Raw genomic sequence first — 18,282 nt, forward strand, 5'->3', positions numbered from 1 at the left:
TCATGCACAGGGTTACAATAAAACTGCACTTGATAGTTTTCTTCAAGCGCTCCTCATTGCACAGTGAAAAATCAAGCTTTAATTAGTGTTGATATGAGATGAAAGGGCTGAAAGGTTGCAGCATTCTGTTACTATATATGTGTGTGTGTATGTGACTTACTTATGAACAGCATTATTCACTTTATTGAGGGGTAATACATCCAAATCAAGGCATTGCTGAGACCTCCCAAAAAATTCATTATGTGATGACACTATCAATAAAAAGGTTTTACCAATATGTGTAGTATACATTGAATGGAAATGATTTTGACTGCCTAGTTTAAAGTGGACAGATGGTGGCAGATGGAGCACGATGGTGTATTGCTGTGCTTCCATCCATCCCTCCAGAAACCTCTAAGTGAAGGAGAAATCACGTGATGTGAAAGGAAAACATACCTAGGTCAGACAGTGTTTTGTAAATAACTGATATATGAGTTTGTTGTGACACCATGGACTTAGGACACAAGCTGTGCTGGAAAGATGGCCCCAGGAAAGAATCAGGAAGTCAGTTCAAACTTCCAGAAATTTATTTTAGGTAACTCCAAAGAGAAGCTTCCTGTGTGGTTCTGTGAGGGCAGATATATCAGATAAGGTTGCCTTGAACAATTTTATTAAAACAAACATAAAACAAACACAACACTGAACAACTACATTTAAGTTATACATTAAAGATGGTTTGTTTTATGTACAGGGTGAATTCTGAACACGGGAGAAACAAGAGAACCCTGAAGTTGAGGACAGAAATAGAAGAGCACAAGTTGAGGTCTTGCAAGACCGGCCGTAATGAGAGGCGTATACATCTGGAGACAAGCATGGTGGGTTCTGGGAACAATACAATGATAAACGTTAGTACACCAAAGCAAACAGTCCAGGAAGGCTGAGTTCCAACAAAGCACAGTGATTCAAACAAGTAGATACAACAGAAGGCTCAGCTTTTTTCTGTGGTTTTCATCTTCACAAGCAACAACCACAATTTCAGCTACCTGTCTCCAGACGTCTGCCTCCACGAGACCAGATTTGAAGAGGATTTAGAGAGAGTACCATGATTTAACAACAGGGACAAAGATGCAGGTGGTCTCAAAGCCTGGTCGACAGTGACCATTTGTTTATTTTCCTACACAAACATAACCATCTCTTGCTCCAAATATGGTATGCGTGCTACAGAGCTCAGCTCTTTTCAAATGTTTCCTGGAAAGCATTTAATTCATTGCAACAAACTGCTACAACTACATCATCCAGCGATCCAGCTTCCGATTAGCTCACTGGCAAGCCAGCTTTCGTTGTGCCTCACTAACAAAAAAACAACAACAAAAAAAAAACAAGATGCTCCCATGACAGGAGCGATAATACTGTATGGTTGAAAAGCGCGAACAAAATCTTAAAATAAACCCATCAGAGAAAGTCGACAAAAATGACTATAACCTATAAAGTCACAACCTCTATCTTTTCTTCCTGTCACTTCTCTCTCATCCCTTCCTCCCTCCCATCTCCTCTTCTATATCTGTCGTTCCAAGTATCCCAAGGAGTTGCCCCTTTGGGATGCTGACTAACGTGAAGGCTTTTTAAAGTAATCCAGTTGTTAATTAAGGTCACTCTCTGTGCGGGTGCGGTGCATCAGGGTGACTCTCAGGGGCAGACACAGGAGGACAGGAATGGGACTTAATGCTGTTATGTTTGCTGAGAGCCTCGTCAAAGTCCAGCTGCTGGCCGTTGACAGTGATGTCCATGCAGCCGTGGTAAAAGGCTGTGACAGGGGTGGCAGGAAATGGGACATTGTCTGAAGGGGAGAGAGTGGAACTGTCAGTGAGAATGACAATAAAGAGAGACGGTTGTAAATCTAACCTTTTTAAATACTTCACAGTGTTTTTACATTTTAACAGTATAATATTATCAAATATTCCAGCCCACAACAGGAGAGACATACTTAACTAAATCTATGTATTTAGTCATACATTTAACAACAAATCTGTGCTGTTTGTTCAAAGGGAGGAAAAGTAACTAATGACATTTTGAAATTTTGTGCAGACCTTCAAAAATGACCTTTCTGCTCCCCTGGTTTTCCTCTAGCTCCACAATGAGGTTGACATTTGGGTTTTAGTGAAATATCTCAACAACTATTGGATGGGTTACCATGAAATTTGGTACAGACATTCATGTTCCCCTCATGATATAGTGTGCTCATGGTAACTTTTAATGTAGCGCCATCATCTGGTCAAAAATGTAAACTGTCCAGTACTTTGGTGCATAAGCAAAATCCTGCAAAACCAATGTCGGGTCACTCCTTCATTTCAAACATGGATAGTGATTTCTTGTAGTATCTCAGCAGGATGCATGGTCATATAATTCTGAGTATTGCTCCATTTCAGTTATTAGCTTCTCATTGTCCAGATCACAAGTGTTTTCTCCTTATGTGAGGGGAGATATATAACAAACATCTGGTTGTAAATCCCACTGTGGAATCAAAATATTTTAATTTAGGACATGGATGCTGTCTACCTTTGTCTTTGCCAGCATTCTCTGCCGGCCTCTCCTAAAACTCCTGCTCTTATCCACTACAATGATATCTGGTTTAACGTCTACCATATGCCTGAATCCATGTGAATGCAGCTTTTTATGTGCTAAACATCAGCATGTTAGCAGTGTGTATGACAGCAGGTTGAGATCAGCATTTAGCTCAAAGCACCACTGTTTTAAGTACAGCGTCATAGGGCCAGCAGCGAAGGCAGTTTACAGTTATGCTATTACAGCATAACTGAGAGGATATTCAATTTGGGTTTGCTTTGAACTTCTTTTCTGGCATATGGAGAAGCTTTCTTACAGAAAGACTGGGACTGGTTGGTATTCATACTGAAATGATTATAGCCAGGGAACCACACTGGACCCTTCATGGTGATCACATAGCTAATAAACTATGCTCATACTTATCTTCCAAACACTTTTGCACTTGCTGCTTTGACTAACCTGGTATCCCACCAATATATGTACTGATGGGGTTCTGCATGGTGGCGTTGAGGCGCTCCAGTGCCTCCCGCAGGGCATCAGACTTCATGTAGGTAACAGTAGAGGAGTTGGCTGAGATTTGGATCTCTGTGGGAGTCACATTCAGCTGCACCGTCAGCCGGTCGGGGTAACACAACATGAGTGAGTCCAGCGTTGCCACGGAGACACCATCCAAGAACACTTGCAGGTTCTGGAGCATGGAGGGCAATAACATTGAGAAGTTTAATCATGTGTGTTTTTTGCTTGTACATGTCTGAAGCCATAGACCCCAGAGTATATAAAGATGGACAATGTGTCTCCACTTTCTCCCACTGTACAAAAATCAAGTCAAAATATTCCAGATTCAGGCGCAGCCATCTTGCACTGGTGACGTCATTTGGAGCCAGATTTTTCAGTTTGCCCAGGTCCCATCCACTAACATGGAGTGGGCGGGATTTATGACCTATGCTGCAGCCAGCCACCAGGGGCGATTGAGATGTCTTGGCTTCACTTCTGGGGAGCTGTCATATCGTCCATCTTTATATATAGTCAGTGTTCGAGATGCAGAGACACGCATCAAAACTTTGAATGAACTCACAGCATCTTCTTCACCCTGCGTTACCACAGCAACCGACAGAGGGACTGTGTTGTTGTAGACAAGAGCAAAGAGGACACCCGTGCTGCTGGAGGGACGTATATTCATCTTTATATCCACGTTCCAGCTCCCAGAATCATCTAGTCACACACATCCAAAGATGTAAGGAAACACAAGTTGAAGTTCTGTCATGATATGGAATAAATGAAGCATACATACATATAACAGCTACAGTGGAACCAACTAGGTGTATCTACCTGGAACCTGTGGTGGTCTATATTTACATTTTATGTTTTTTGGTTTGGTTGGTCTGCCTGTTTTTGTGGTGGATCAAAATCACCATTGCCATACATCTTCAAATCCAAAAGATGGTAGTAAAGTTCAAGAGTGACAAAACATAGCCAAGTGTAGAAATACGATGACGCTGTTTCACAATCCACATTCACGGGTACCAGCAATCCTCTGCGGTAGCCTACAAACGTAGTTGCTCAAACCTCTATTGGCTTTGGCGGAGGTCTGCCCTCTCCAAGTTCCCCTCTAGTACTACATAAAAAAGTCCTTCGCTTGAAAGCAAGCAGGGCCAACTGAGGGCTTTCAGTGAGGATTCTTAAGCTCCCATTGGTCATATGTTTCCTCTGGGTGCTTCACTTTCCCCCCACCCCATAATACATGCATGTTTGGCAACACTCATGTCACTGCCTTTAAACCAAGGCACCATGCTCAAAACTACATTTGGCCCTGTTGCTGTGGCTGCTCACCGCTCCTAGATATTTCGGCTGGATTGAATGTAGAGGCCAAATTTTCCCTTTTGGATAAATCAAATCTAGCTTAACTTACTCACTGTAGTCATTGTCGAAGTGTGCCAGTCCTGCCCCAGAGAAGAAAGATCCTTGTTCCACATACACAAAACAATGTTTGCTCTTCTTCTCCTGGATGACCTCCTTTACACCAGACGCCCCCTGGTTCATCAGGTTCCAACCCCGGATGCAGCCGTCAAGTCGAGGGTTGATCTAATGGATGGAATGATACACACTGAATGCAGCACTAGATTGGTGCTGCTCCAACATAAATCCATATATATATTCATTTCATTATGGTATTAAGGTGATTCTGATAGATATTAGATGTGTCAATGAGGAAGTCCATGTCTGCTGTGTGATTCATTGTGTGTAGATGCTTTCAGATGACCAGCTTACAGGTTTGATGATGTTGTCAGTGCGGTTGGGCAGACCAGCAATGTAGACCTTGGTCTCCAGTTTGCCATTAACTGAAGTAAAGAGACTCTCAGGGCTGTTGATGCTCATCACGGCTTCCTTGCTGATCTTCACACTGATGCTGCTCTCCAGTTCATCCACAGAGATCTGCACGTTACACATCATAAGCCTTTCTCACTGTGCTATAACACAGTTTAGCACCACACAATCCACTTTCCATCAGTTGAGTTTATCAATTAGGACTTCCTCTTTCACTATGTCAGCCATAAGGAAACAAGTCGAGTATATGGAGGGAATTACTGGACTACAGCTGTTTCTTACCACATGCCACTGCCCATCATTGATGGCTTTTCCTCCGCTGGTCACCTTGAATGTGTGCTGGTTTTTAAACTGGACTTCAATGCGACCGCCTCTTAGGCCCAACATGAACCACGAGTCCTGGGAGGACTCTGCATACAGCACAACTCCCTCTGGGTCAAATGTACGGAAGTCAAACTCTGCTGCAAACCTAATGGCCGGAAACAGTTAGACAGCAATATGAGTTTACAAGGTAATCTCACTGCACTCAAATGTAATAGCACTGACCATCAGGTTTGGAAATTCGCACCTACCACTGGGGAAATGCGGGTGAATGTGTGAAGTGGTAGCTCAATTTGACCAACCTACAAGCCATGGTGGCAGGTAATCAATGGGGGCATTTAACAAATGGTTTAATTGTTCCTGGAAAAAGTCAACTCAATAATCAAGCGAATAATTGGACTGTCCACTGGAAGCACTGGAAGAAATCCTGGCCAGGTTGACAACAAATCACCCTTACTGCCGTTGCTGGTCAATCATCAGAGCGGAGCCTGAAGGCACCAACAACAGAGAGTTCTGCCCCTTTGACTGGTGGAAAAGTTCCAATGCTAATTGCCATGTAAATGTTTTAGACCTATCACTAAAAATCTGTAAATATGTGCACTAAAGCGCTTTTATGACCATTTAAGACAATAAACACACTACATTTGCATGTATACGTGTTTGCCATTGACCCTCACTTTGTGTTCTCTGGCAGACGAAAGCGCAGATAGATGACAGGAAGGCCTGTAAACTGCTCCCCCAGGTAAAGCATCTCAGGGTGTTTGTAGTCATGTAGGTCAACACAAACAGGGATTTCTTCACAGTATCGCTTGTCCTCAGCCAAACGAAGACCCTCTCGACCATCACAGTGGCATTCATAGCTGCCCACTGTGTTTATACAAATCCCATCGCATACGCTCAACTCGCACTCATCTACATCTGCAACAACAGGAAAAGAAACATTTAGACAGAGGCGAAATGTCTCTTTATTTTTTTATTTTATTGTTTTTTAATGGGACTGTTCCATCAGTAAGGTTTGAACATAGAAAAACTGAAGACTTACCACTGCAGGTCTTGGAGGTGAAGTTATATTTGAAACCCTGTGGACACTGGCACTCATACATGCCCGGGGTATTGACACATTTAGCCGGTTCTTGACAGATACTGGGGAACATCAGGCATTCATCGATATCTGGAAAACAGTAAACTGAATGTGACAATGCATAAATGGACTGGTGAGACTTTATAATATGAGCTGTCTGAGTCCTGAGTTAAAAAATAAAATGTAAATCAACTATATGGAGTGGTTAAAAGTGTGATATTGGTCTCTGGATGAAATTAAAAAAAAAAAAAAATCTTACCTACTATCCTTTATACCGCCATTCTTCAAATCATTTCATATCAGAGGTTTTCATGCAGATTTTATTTTTTGTGAAAGTTACATTGTCACAATGCAATAACACAGTGCATCTGCATGCAGAAACCGTTTGAGAACTCTTCCTTGGTAGTGAATTCAAGTAAGAAGTCAGCAGCTGAAAACCACAGCTTTCACAAGATATGTTCATGTGAAATGAAACCTGGCAGAGAAGCAATATCAGAGAAGCAGTATCTCCTTCCACGTAATGCAGAAACGAGTTGTTGATAGACCGAAAACCATCACCACCAACCAGTTTTCACTGTCTCATTGCTTTAGTCATATAAAAAATGAGGTTCTAGAGTCTCAACTGTGTATATTTGCTGCTGTTCTCTGTCAACAGTCATTCACTGATCGTCTCTGGGTTTGTCCAACAAGATCAGCAATTTGAGGATGTCACTTTGGTCTTGGGGAAAATGTGAGGGTCCTATTTCAATATTTTCTGACATTTATGGACTAAAAAAATAATGACTTAATTTGCAGTTAGTTGACAGATTAATTTAAAGGAATTATTAATTGCAGCTCCAACGAGAAACAGTTATAACAGTGTTTGCTTGCAGTTGCTCAACACTGATTTATCATTTGGGATATGTATTGAGGGGTGATGTGGAAATCATCCGTATGGTCCTCTAAATCTCCGCAGCACATCAAAAAAACGGACAGAGTAAATTTACCAAACTAAATCAGTCCATGTTTGTGAAGACTTTGTACTCAACAAGCATTCAACATACTCAAAGACAAACACTGAGTCAGCTATCCACACAAAATGGGACCAGCAGAAATAAGCGGAAATGAGACAACAACCATCCACAAACTATAAGCTGGTTCTAACAGCTCACAGATATGAGACTGGTGGTCTGTTTACAGTAAAAAGGATAGACCATCTTTTCAGATTTTAAAAGCTTTTCACATGCTGTTGTGTAAGAGGTCACCTCAGGTCAGCTTTAGAAATAACAAATGGTCGGGCCCCGAGGGCGACAGCTGGACAACACAGTTTTTGTTATGAAGTACATAGGGTTCCACTGTCCATAAGAATAAATAAAATGGAAGTACTCAAAAAGGATAATATACTATGTAGAAGCATCTGCGTTTGCTCAGCTGCTTGGTAGCACTATATGTTCCTCTTTCATAGGGCCATACATGTGACATAATCCATTAATACACACACACACACACACACACACACACACACACACACACACACACACACACACACACAAGATACATAATACCTTCCAATTCATATCATTACTGCAGTTTAGCTTAACTGAAATGAATATAGTCTTACCCACACAGTTGATTTTGTTATTTATGAAGTAGCCATCTTCACACAGGCACTGGAAACTACCGGGGAAGTTGTAACATTTCTGGTTACATCCAGCTTGAAATTCAGGATCTGAACACTCATCAATGTCTGTGCAGTCAACACATCACACAACAACATTAATCAGCAGCCAGCTCAGTCGTTTCAAAATGCTAAATGCATGATTTTATGTACGCTTTAAGTTGAATTAAGTACTGACACAGGATGCGAATAGAGGTAAGGCCCAGAGTATACACATGTGCCTATTCAAAAGCTGAATTTAAACATTTAGAATCACTGTCACCAGAACTCACCGTCCTCACAGCGCAGCCCCTTCCAGCCGGGTTTGCACTCACAGGTGAAGGAGGCCTGGCCGTCCACACAGCGCTCTGAACCCTCCTTGTAACACGGAAATGGTGTGCACTGGTTACTGATCTCTGCCATGCAACAAACAGTTTTGGACACACAAACAGGATGTTGATGAAAATAATAAAATTGATAAAGGCATTTTACAGGTGAGACTAAGCTCGCTTAGCCTCACAAGCTAACTGATATAAAACTGTAAGCATCTCTACTAAAAAGTCGTTTACCATTCACACAGGTGCGAAGATTTGATGGGATGGCAGAGTCAGAGTTCTGGCTGCTGATGCCGACACGATGTGAACCCAGACACGCTGCAACAAACAGTGTTCTTTATCAAAATAGCCTCAAAAAGCGAAAACAAAACTGACATCACAATATGTGAAAAAACATTATATTCTGCAAACTTACCAACATATTTGGGGTAGAAATATTCCTGGAAAAAAAGCACAACAGGCATGAGATTTACCATTTCATGTTTTAGCAAAAGTGCCAAAAAATGCAAATGTTTTGTGATTTACTTATTTCCCTATGACAGTAAATGAAAAAAATATTTGGATTTCGAATTGTTGGTCTGACAAACAATCTAAAAAAAGCATCTGAAGACCTCTGGGAAATTGTGACAATTGCGAAAATAACTAGCAGATTCATCAATAATGAGAATAATCATTAGTTGCAGGATTAGTCTGTTAATAATCTGTTGTATTCTCATTCCCTTTCACTGCATAATTCATTCCTGCATTTCCACTTCCTCTTCTTCATCATCCCCTCTGCCTGATCATCAGAACTACCACTGAAGTTTCACTTCACTCAGTATTTGAATTGTTGTTAAAAACAGGGATGTGGTGGAGATTTAGAGGTCTGGGACCAGACCACGTCACCCTCAGGACACAGTGAGATCAGAGAGCTGCTGTTCCTCTTACCGTCTCTGGCTGGTTCTCAAAGATCTCCCTGGCCTCCTCCTTGTTGCACAGCTCCTCGATGCACTCCCTTTCCAGGTTGCCCTTTTTGCTCTCCTCAAACAGAGAGTTGGCTCTCTTGTGCCTGCTCAGGAACTGGGAGGCCGTGCTCTGGCTCAGGACTTAAGAGAGAGACATAAACACTTAGTCATTCAATACATTGTGCAAAGCTGTCTTTCCATTGTTGTTGTTTGCATGTTCAGAAGTGGACAAGCCTAATACTGTGCACGCTACCATGACTGATACTCTCACATGTGTGATTAATACAGCCAGGCGTATGCAGCTACATTATAATAAGACATGACTGATCCCAGCAGGAATTTAAGTCCACGGTTTCTTCATGACAGATGGCTGATGAGGCTGGTGCCTGCATGGACAAAGTGGACAACCTAATTACTCTTCTGTGAATTGGCTTGAAAAAAAAAAAAAAAAAAGGTCATTGCGAAACCGTTATTTCCCAGAAATTACCCCTTAGTTACTATAACAAGCAGCCCGTGTTGACCCAGCATTGTTTCACGGTGCAGAAAAGAGTCATGACCCCTCACACTTTCTGTTCTCCATTTGCTGCTCTCATGTTAAAAGTTATTGGGTGAAAAAAAAGTCCTGAAACCGTGCCAAAGTGGTTACATCCAGGTTGAAAGCTGCTTTCAATCTGAGGCACTAAATAGACTGTAACGGGCTATTCCGCGAATCCCTTTACTACGCAGGGTTCAAAATGTAACCGCAAAAACCAAACATGAGCATACTTACATCGATAAGCATCGACGAGCGTCACAAGTAACACGAGACAAGCCAAGGATTCCCCAAGTTCCCGTTTCTTTCTCCACATAGTCGAGCCGTTCTTCCTGCTAGGCCACGGTTTGGCTCTGGGTAATGACTGGCTGAGCACAGGTCCGTGTGAGGAAAAAAAAACTTTATTCTTCCCGAAAGTGTTTTCGTGGAGAGAGGGGGAGTGGCGGGGTCCGCCGGGAGAGCAGCTAGGGAGCGCTGCTAGCACAGCCGCGCGCACTGCTATTGTTTACTTACATGCCAACATGTCGCTGCTCTCAGTGGCTCATGCAGAAAATAGTTTAACAAAGCTTGACCAAGCACACTGTCTATAAGTCAAGATATGTAGGAGTGTCCTAAACTCACAAAGCTACATAAAGCGGGCGTGAAAAAAGTAACGTTACATGGTGATATGTCATATTTTAAAAGTCCAACTGACGTTCAAAAGTCAGGATAATGCGCTGTTGCTAGGCGACTGGCAACCTTTCTTCTTCGCTTGTCAAAATTAACGTTACTGGTATTTTAAAGTCACTGCAAAAATACACATTTCCATATTATAGCCTGCATATGCATTTAAATGTTGCTATTTTCTGCTGTTTTCTACTTATACACTACAATTCAGATGTAAATATTATACTTTATATTCCTACATTCATTTGATAACAGACTGTAATCAACAAATACATTAATATTCTAAAAATAAGTTATATATGTATAGAAATTAAAATTAGCTCCGCATTTACCAACTGCAATATTGAAGCGATGTACATGTTCATGCATCGATAATTTTAATCCAAACTGTTCTGCAAAATGAGTACTTTTACTTTTGATATAAGTATATTTTCATGCTAATACTGTTGTACTTTTACTGCAAAATTATAAATATATGTACACTTAAATTCAGTTTATATTTGAAGCTGTGAAAAAAAATCCCCTGAACCTGATAAACTGTTCTCTTTTCACCCTACAATAAGATAAAAACAAAACAAAAAAAAAACTGCTGTACAGGCTGCATGTTAATGCACAGTGGGTTAAGCACCACTATTCTATTATGTACAGATAATTACCTCATTTGTTACTCTCAGAAACGCTGTTTTTTCAGATAAAAACTTGGCTTCATGTTAACGTGTGCTTGAATAATATAATAATATTATAAAATTAATGCACTAGGGAACAATTTCTCATCAACATTTCTCCACATCTGCTGTTCCAGACTGGCATAATTGGGATCTTTTACCGTCACTATCCACACAGAATGGCATATGCATGACATATGACATACAGTAAATGCAAGGCAGACACAGATTTGTAGACAATTGCAAACAGGTTTTGGGGGTTTGATTCAAAAAGACATCCATTTTAACTTGTCCTGGCAAAAATCTGATGATTCACCATACGTAATTGTAGACAAATGAGAAAACGATGGACCACACTGGAAAAAAAGCTTGACATCATTTAAAAGGCATTTCTCTGAAACTGATTGTAGAGCTTTTTAAAGCAGTACACAAAAACATCAAAACATCTTCCATGATTTTAACAAAATGTCTTTCCTAACTGAAACAAAATGAAGCTCTCAATGTGAGTCTGCACAGTGTAGCTTAGAGGCAGAGACTGAACAGATTAACAAATCACACAAACACCAGCAGTGGCATTAATATTGGTTTCATTTAGTTATTCAGGAGAAAAAAAACACATCACATTTTCACCATTCATTCAGTTTTATGTACACATATAACAGGCTTATTTTAATACTTTTAAAATATTTGTACAAAATACACTGTTCTCCCTTTATAATATGTGTTTATCTGAAGAGGCATTTATTTTACTGCAAAAGGTCAACAAATGTGCACTGTTAATTTGAGATAATCTGATGGGTTTACTGAGGGGTTATTAATATTATTGCATGCTGAAACACCATTATTGCATAAGTCATTCCTTTGTGGTCTTTGGGGTGGAGGAGGTGTCATTACTGTAACTGCCATTTCCCCACCAACTCACTCAGCTGATGTTTCTGGGAAGGTTTTGCTGAAAATGATAATAAATATGATTCCCAAGTTAGGGATGAGAGAGAGCTGTTTGGTGGTTTATAATTCGGTCCGAGTCTCCTCGGTCTTGGCAAAAAAACTGCTGAGTTTGATCAACCTGAGCAGAGTTAGTAACTAGTGGAAACAAACACTCACCAAAGTTCAGAGGTTAATGCTCTCTTAATGCTTCATCAATGTCGTTACTCAGTTACGTACATAAAATGTTTGGGGTGAATAAATTGGCAAAGGTTCCTTGAAATGGAACAGTGGTTCTATACAAGAGGAAAGAGGAGATACACTCAATCAGATAATTACAGGCAGTGACTTTCTCTTTTTTAACAAGGGGGACTCTGCCTTTCCTGACCTGTAACACTGGGTTAATTCAATTGGCAATACAACCCTTTATGTCAGTCACTCGTGCAAAGCCTGACAAATGCACACTCACAAACACACACAAAACACGCACACCTCAGTCATTCGATTCAGATACACAGCGAGATTTCTGTATGACAAGACAAAGATAGAAAACAGAGTCAAATTGTTGAAAACCTTCCTTCTAGTTCGCAGATCAACATATTCGACAAAGAAAGAAGATGTCATCGGAATAGTTACTCGTCTGTTTTTCAAACAGTACAGGTTTTGAGATATATAAAAAAAAACATATCTAAACAATCATTTTTTTTTGTTTGTTTTTCAAAAAGAGAATTTTATAAAAGTGATGACTGGCACTGTTCGGGATCCTGTGATCACGAGGCTACATAACCCGGTATTTGCAAAACACAAAAATCTTGTCGTGGTTTGTGATCACCTGATCACACAGAAGTGACTGCGGAGGCTACCACTGCTGTGACTGCAACTATACTTCACATGCACTGGTTTGGCGAGAGTGGGTGCTGACGAATGAGAAAGCTAATGAGAGTGGTCGCCTTTGGGTAGCATAGGAAAACACAACTGCTTAACAACAATAAATCCTGTACCTTCAACAGATTCTGGGGTGCTGACATAAGATTCACAGCAGGCAGTTTCTCAGAGGAATGCACACAAATAGGTTTGAAACTACAGGGTGCAGCTTTACCAATGTAAGACAGAGCTAAACTCACAAAACAGAAGAACTACATTATTAGGCAGCCAACAGGGCAACACAACCAGTAACACACTATCCATTTCACAATCATAACTTGAGACAAGACTGGTTAAAATGTTAGTATATTGATTAATTAGAAGTTAAGCTAAAAACCATCCTTATTAATGAGCTGTGGTAACACGTAGTTTCTGCTTTGTGATAGCTGAAGGGATAGTTTTAGTTTTTGGCTTTAACTACTTTTTTTTTTAGTTACACAGAGTAAAACAAAATCTGTGCTTTTTATTCTTTTACTTTTTTCTTTATTATGTCTGTATGCAGTTTGAAGGTATGTTCAATCGTCTTCAACATATATTTAAATTCAATTACTGGATGTCACAAACAAGCATCAGCACCTCTTAAAAACAGAAAAATACACTGTTGTATGTGAACCTGCAACAGCTATGTTATGGTTAAAGCTACTTATCTGGAATTACTGATACTTATCCACCATGGATGTGTGTGCATGTCACCCATGGTTGGACTACTAACTGGGCAAGGGCCCCAGACCTACAGGGGCCCTTATAGCTCTAGATTCTGCATGTGACAAATTTTTTATGATTCTTAATTACAAAAGTGTTTATTAATTCTGTATGCACATTGTTCTATACACAGTCAGTGGTCACTTTAATAGATACACCTGTACAATCCTACAACCGCTCTGCCATAAGTCCACCTTTGTGACTCTTATAATGTTTAGTTCATAGAGAAGTCATTTATATGTTTGGCATTGAGGTAATAGAGACAGTGTTCTACTGGACTGCGTTATATTCGGATGTATTTAAAATGCTCCGCTCCTCTAATGTACATACATTTCGAGAACAAAACACGTAGAACACTACTCATTATAATGTAGTCCAGTACACCTTTAAGCATGACCTCGGTTACAAACATATATCTGGATTTACACATCATTAAGAACTGAATATTAGAAACCTTCTAAAGGTAGAAATCACAGCAGAGCTATTGTATTTAATAGTAAGAGACTGTACAGGTGTACCTAATAAAGTGGCAATGAATGTGTATCGGTTTATAGTGCAGTTAGACAATACACTGTACTGACTAAAGATTGCGGGAATCAACATGGACCCACTGCACATTTTTACACAAATATATATATATACATAATCTAATTTCTTTGCTCATAGATGAAGATCAAGATGGAGTTGAACTAATCAGCCAGTCCAGCATATTTTTTTTGTTTTTAGAAGAGAAGCTGCCACCTGACATCCATGAACTCAGCTATGCTAAGCAAGCTGTTGAACATACATTCAAGCGGCATACCAAGAAACAAAAATGGAATCCACAGAGTTTGTCTGACTCAGTGTAAGCTGAATAAAAACAAGAGAAACTCTGCAAAAACAAGCTATTCCTTCAACCCAAGTACTGGTTACACAGGGGCATGATGTCCAACCACAACAGAACAAGGCTTCAAACCAAACGGGAAAACTCGAGCCTATACACCTATTAGCACGTTGATGATAAGGATTAAAAATGAGGGATAAAATTGTCTGTGGAGTGATTTCTAATAGCAAACATCAAGCTGCTCTTGACTGCGCTTGGTCCCGACAATTCCTTCTTGTGTGTCCTCGACCTTCACAGCCTTCCTGAGGAGGTTGGGGATGAAACTAAAATAAAAGAGCAAGGACAACACCACCCAAAAGGGGGGGGGGGGGGAATTGCAGTCCTTCCTTCCTTCCTTCCAAAGAGAAATACAACGGATCAATTCAACAACCATTAAAATAACCAAATACAAATCAAACAGATAAAATAAGCTTTTTGAAAGTGTGCTGCGAGGCTTGTTCATCCATAGATTTGGAGGCGATTAAAGTGCGTGTTGGTCACTGTCAAAACTGTCCAGTGAAAACGTTTCTTTGTTCTCTCGTCTCGTCACAGAAAGGAGACCCAAATAGATGCATGGTATGATTATCTCTTCATTCGTATCCCTCCTTTCCTCCACAATTGTTCCTCTTTTTTTCTTGCTGATCTGAGGTCTGTTCTCCAAAATTTGGAGTGATGCACCTTGAGACTGCAAAAAAAAAAAAAAGTCCATCCACACAGCTCATCCAGTCTGGTATTGACTCTTATTTTCCTTAAAACTGAAGCCAGTTACGTGAAATAAGTGACTCACCGTAATGACTTTTTAAAATCTTGTTTTAAGGAAAAATAAAGATTTGGAACTCAATACTAGACACAGAGCATTGTTAAGATGGATTTCTGTGCAGTAAAGAAAAATATGCTGGTTCTGGGCATCATAGAAACAGTACACAGGGCCATGGCTAGATGGAGTAGGTGGAGCTCTCAGACTGCTGGCGGATGTAGCACTGAAAACTCTTGTCTCCAATCGGGTGCTCCCTGAGGACACACAGAAGGACTTTGTTTATTTGTTGGCAGGAGATTACAGACTGGTCTTTGGAGAAAGGAAAAATATAGGGCATAAATAACAAAAATTTCTGTCAAGATCATTCGGTGATGCTCAGAGTTGGAGGCCAAAATAGCTACAAAGATGACCGGGCTGAAGGGAAAATCCAGACAACAGCTCAGAGAGGAGGTTTAAGAAAGGATGTTAGCATTATCTGAGATGTTAAATTCAATCTCTAACATACTTCATACATGTTAAACAGGCGACTATGGCTGTACGGCTGCACCACCTGCTGGCCCAAAAAGGAAGTTGCTTGGTATTGAACTAGATTTAACAGTTTTCCTGCAGCTATATATATATCTATATACAGTAACAGTACAGTAAAATGATACATGCATAAATAAACAACAAACCACATACTGGCTGCCTATCTTTGTCTTCTTGAACTTGTCACGTTTGTACTTGGTGTGCTGCTGCTCCAAGGTCTGCACGGCTGAAACGATCTGTTTCAGGGTTTTGTAGGTCTCCTGGGGGTCATCGATGACAAAGCTGGAATACTCCTCCTGTTCGGGCCCGTCATACACAGATTTACTGCCACAGGCCTCTGCATGGGAAGACAGGCAGAACAGTGAGAGGCTGGACAAGCGTGTCAGGGTGAAAATAAACACAGAAGACAGACGTAGGAAATATGCAGTCATGCTCACAAACACTCCTCACTGTCTGACCTTGCATCTTGATCAGTTTGGTCATGTATGTGCTGAACAGGGAATAAATCCTCTCAGTCTCTCGGTCTCCATCTACGTCCAGCTGGATGTTTGCTGGGAGACCGCTGAAAACAGACGCATACAGGAGAATGAGAGAGTGGAAACAAAGGACAGGAACCTGCTGCTGGAAAGACTTCGACAGCTTTACGTACCCAGTGCAGGGCGTACACCCAGGGGCCGTGTCTGCAGACAGCTTGCAGCAGAGCCAGTGGCCGTTGAGGTAGGCTGAAGGATGGTAGGTGCTCAAGCGTTTGCGGTTGCACTGGCTGACTTTGGTCAGGATGTCGATCCAGTCGCGAGCCTCGACACAGTTGTTGGCCTGGATGTAGAGGGCGCGCTCTGGTTGAATAACTTGGAACATCTGGAGGAGGGAAACAAGGACTGGAAGTGAGGGAACAATCTAAATATATGCAGGAGTGACTTGGGCCAAATGCTAAAAGCTCCAAAGATTTCATAGGGGATACTGTGTGGGGTCCTTACATTTTTCATCTTGAAAGACTCCTCCTCTAGCCTCTCCACAGCCAGAATGTTTTCTATGGGAATGCTGCACAGAGCGCCCTCACCTGGAGGTCAAAGGCAACACATCAGACATGAGAAATTACCACAGCTGCATCACAATTCCATACTAATTGTACACAGCAGGGGTTTTAAAGTCTGACACTGGCCCCCCTCATTCCTGTTTGCAGTGCACCCATGGATGTCCTGACAACTCTGACTGGATTACAAACACAATGTTTCTCAGACAAGTCCTGAAGTCATAAGTAGTGTATTATTTCTCTGATTTCTATGCAGATTTATATTGACGATTCAGAGATAATGATATTCTGAAAAGCGTAACAACTGTGCACCCATCCTTGTCTCGCGTCTCTCCCTCTGGTATAAAGTATATATACCAAGTGTGTGTGTGTGTGTGTGTGTATGTGTGTGTGTGTGTGTGTGTATAGTGTTAGACTTCAAACTGGGATGACGCTTATTTGTTCAGTTTCAAGGGAAAGCAAAATATTTTACTTCAACTTAATTTTTTTCACATATTTCCAGAATACATGCAATTTACTTTAAGTTCTAACAGCTGTGAGCAGACTTCTCCCCCCTTTGTGCATTGCATTGTGGGACAACAGTTTCATCAACAGCACAATCTAATTTAGAAACGGCTCATGTGCATGTTTTGACCCGAGCTTGTTTGGATGCAGCACAAACATATTGCCTGCTCAGTAATCTCCACCACATGTGTTGAATGCACACTGTGTTCCTGCTAAATGTACGTTCAGCAGATTCTCTCCCTCCTTCTGAGCCTCCTGCTGATTCTTACGCAAGCACGCATGATGACATAAACAGACAGGGAAACAATGCAACTGGAAAAAGATCCAGATGAACCTTAGACCTCACCTTTGGTTTTGTGGTAGGTAAACTCGTGGTTGGTGAGGCGAAACCATCTCTTCTTGAAGTTCTTCATTCCAAACCGGTTTCTTCCTTGTGCTCTCTTTATCATAAATCTGAGGACAAATGAGTGAGAGAAACTTCACTTAAACCTTGACAGATGAGCTTGTGTTTCAGAGAAATGGTTAAATATCTCACAATATTTTTATTTCTCCGGTGCGATGCACCCCTTATACATCCACAGTGCTAAAACATTGCAGTGCCTGAACTGCATAAGAGTGTAAACGAATAACTTTACACAAAATACTGTTAACTATCGTTCCATTCGGGTTAAAGGAATCCTGTGCAGTCGATATTCTACGTCTGTCATTCCAGTTACATGCTTGTCTTGTATTCATCGCTGCTGTACATGTAGAAACCTCCAGTACAGCACTCATAGATTCAACAGTCTATGAGTCAAAAGGAGATGGGTCAGCAGATCAAAGGTACCAGTGTTTTTGCATATTTTACCCCATCACCTATGAACTGTGTTAAGTCACTACTGAGTTTTTGCCAAATCATAACACAATATCTTAGAGTGTTTTCCTTCCAATCAGCCACTGGTTTCCATTTTTTTTGTCAGTATGAGAATCAACTTGCAGAGACTTGAAACTTGATAGCAAATC

At 40.9% G+C, this 18,282-nt stretch overlaps 2 protein-coding genes across 5 annotated transcripts in view; both read right to left on the reverse strand.

Annotated features, from left to right (window-relative positions):
• Positions 1 to 550: 550 nt before the first annotated feature.
• On the reverse strand, positions 551 to 10,188 carry pros1 (protein S). Its single transcript, XM_070969371.1, has 14 exons — positions 9,953 to 10,188; positions 9,167 to 9,324; positions 8,655 to 8,679; positions 8,474 to 8,557; positions 8,198 to 8,320; positions 7,869 to 7,994; positions 6,230 to 6,358; positions 5,865 to 6,105; positions 5,149 to 5,335; positions 4,810 to 4,974; positions 4,455 to 4,623; positions 3,617 to 3,753; positions 3,001 to 3,229; positions 551 to 1,816 (listed from the first exon to the last, which is right to left on the reverse strand). The coding sequence occupies exons 1-14, from the start codon at positions 10,029 to 10,031 to the stop codon at positions 1,629 to 1,631; spliced, it is 2,040 nt and encodes a 679-aa protein (XP_070825472.1). The 5' UTR covers positions 10,032 to 10,188; the 3' UTR covers positions 551 to 1,628.
• A 1,428-nt stretch (positions 10,189 to 11,616) lies between these two features.
• Positions 11,617 to 18,282, reverse strand: part of rasa3 (RAS p21 protein activator 3) — a 44,065-nt gene continuing 37,399 nt past the window's right edge. For 2 of the 4 annotated variants that reach the window (XM_070960467.1, XM_070960441.1), the window contains 6 exons: positions 17,622 to 17,733; positions 16,721 to 16,798; positions 16,393 to 16,601; positions 16,202 to 16,305; positions 15,897 to 16,080; positions 13,383 to 15,469 (listed from right to left, as the gene is read on the reverse strand). In XM_070960467.1, the coding sequence (XP_070816568.1) occupies positions 15,394 to 15,469; positions 15,897 to 16,080; positions 16,202 to 16,305; positions 16,393 to 16,601; positions 16,721 to 16,798; positions 17,622 to 17,733 (763 nt within the window). In that variant the 3' untranslated portion in view covers positions 13,383 to 15,393. Of the gene's footprint in view, positions 15,470 to 15,896; positions 16,081 to 16,201; positions 16,306 to 16,392; positions 16,602 to 16,720; positions 16,804 to 17,621; positions 17,734 to 18,282 lie in introns of all 4 variants that reach the window. The other 2 variants (XM_070960458.1, XM_070960450.1) reach the window with 2 other exon arrangements.

Source organism: Chaetodon trifascialis, chromosome 1 (assembly GCF_039877785.1).
Source record: "Chaetodon trifascialis isolate fChaTrf1 chromosome 1, fChaTrf1.hap1, whole genome shotgun sequence".
In the NCBI taxonomy this organism is placed as follows: domain Eukaryota; kingdom Metazoa; phylum Chordata; class Actinopteri; order Chaetodontiformes; family Chaetodontidae; genus Chaetodon; species Chaetodon trifascialis.

What these genes read in the sequence shown, in the direction of transcription:
- pros1 (XM_070969371.1), bottom strand. Translation starts at nt 10,031, where the DNA reads ATGTGGAGAAAGAAACGGGAACTTGGGGAATCCTTGGCTTGTCTCGTG. An exon ending in TCTTCGCACCTGTGTGAATG is followed by an intron (nt 8,321 to 8,473) that starts GTAAACGACTTT and finishes GTTGCATGGCAG; the next exon opens with AGATCAGTAACCAGTGCACA. An exon ending in ACACTTCGACAATGACTACA is followed by an intron (nt 3,754 to 4,454) that starts GTGAGTAAGTTA and finishes GTGTGTGACTAG; the next exon opens with ATGATTCTGGGAGCTGGAAC.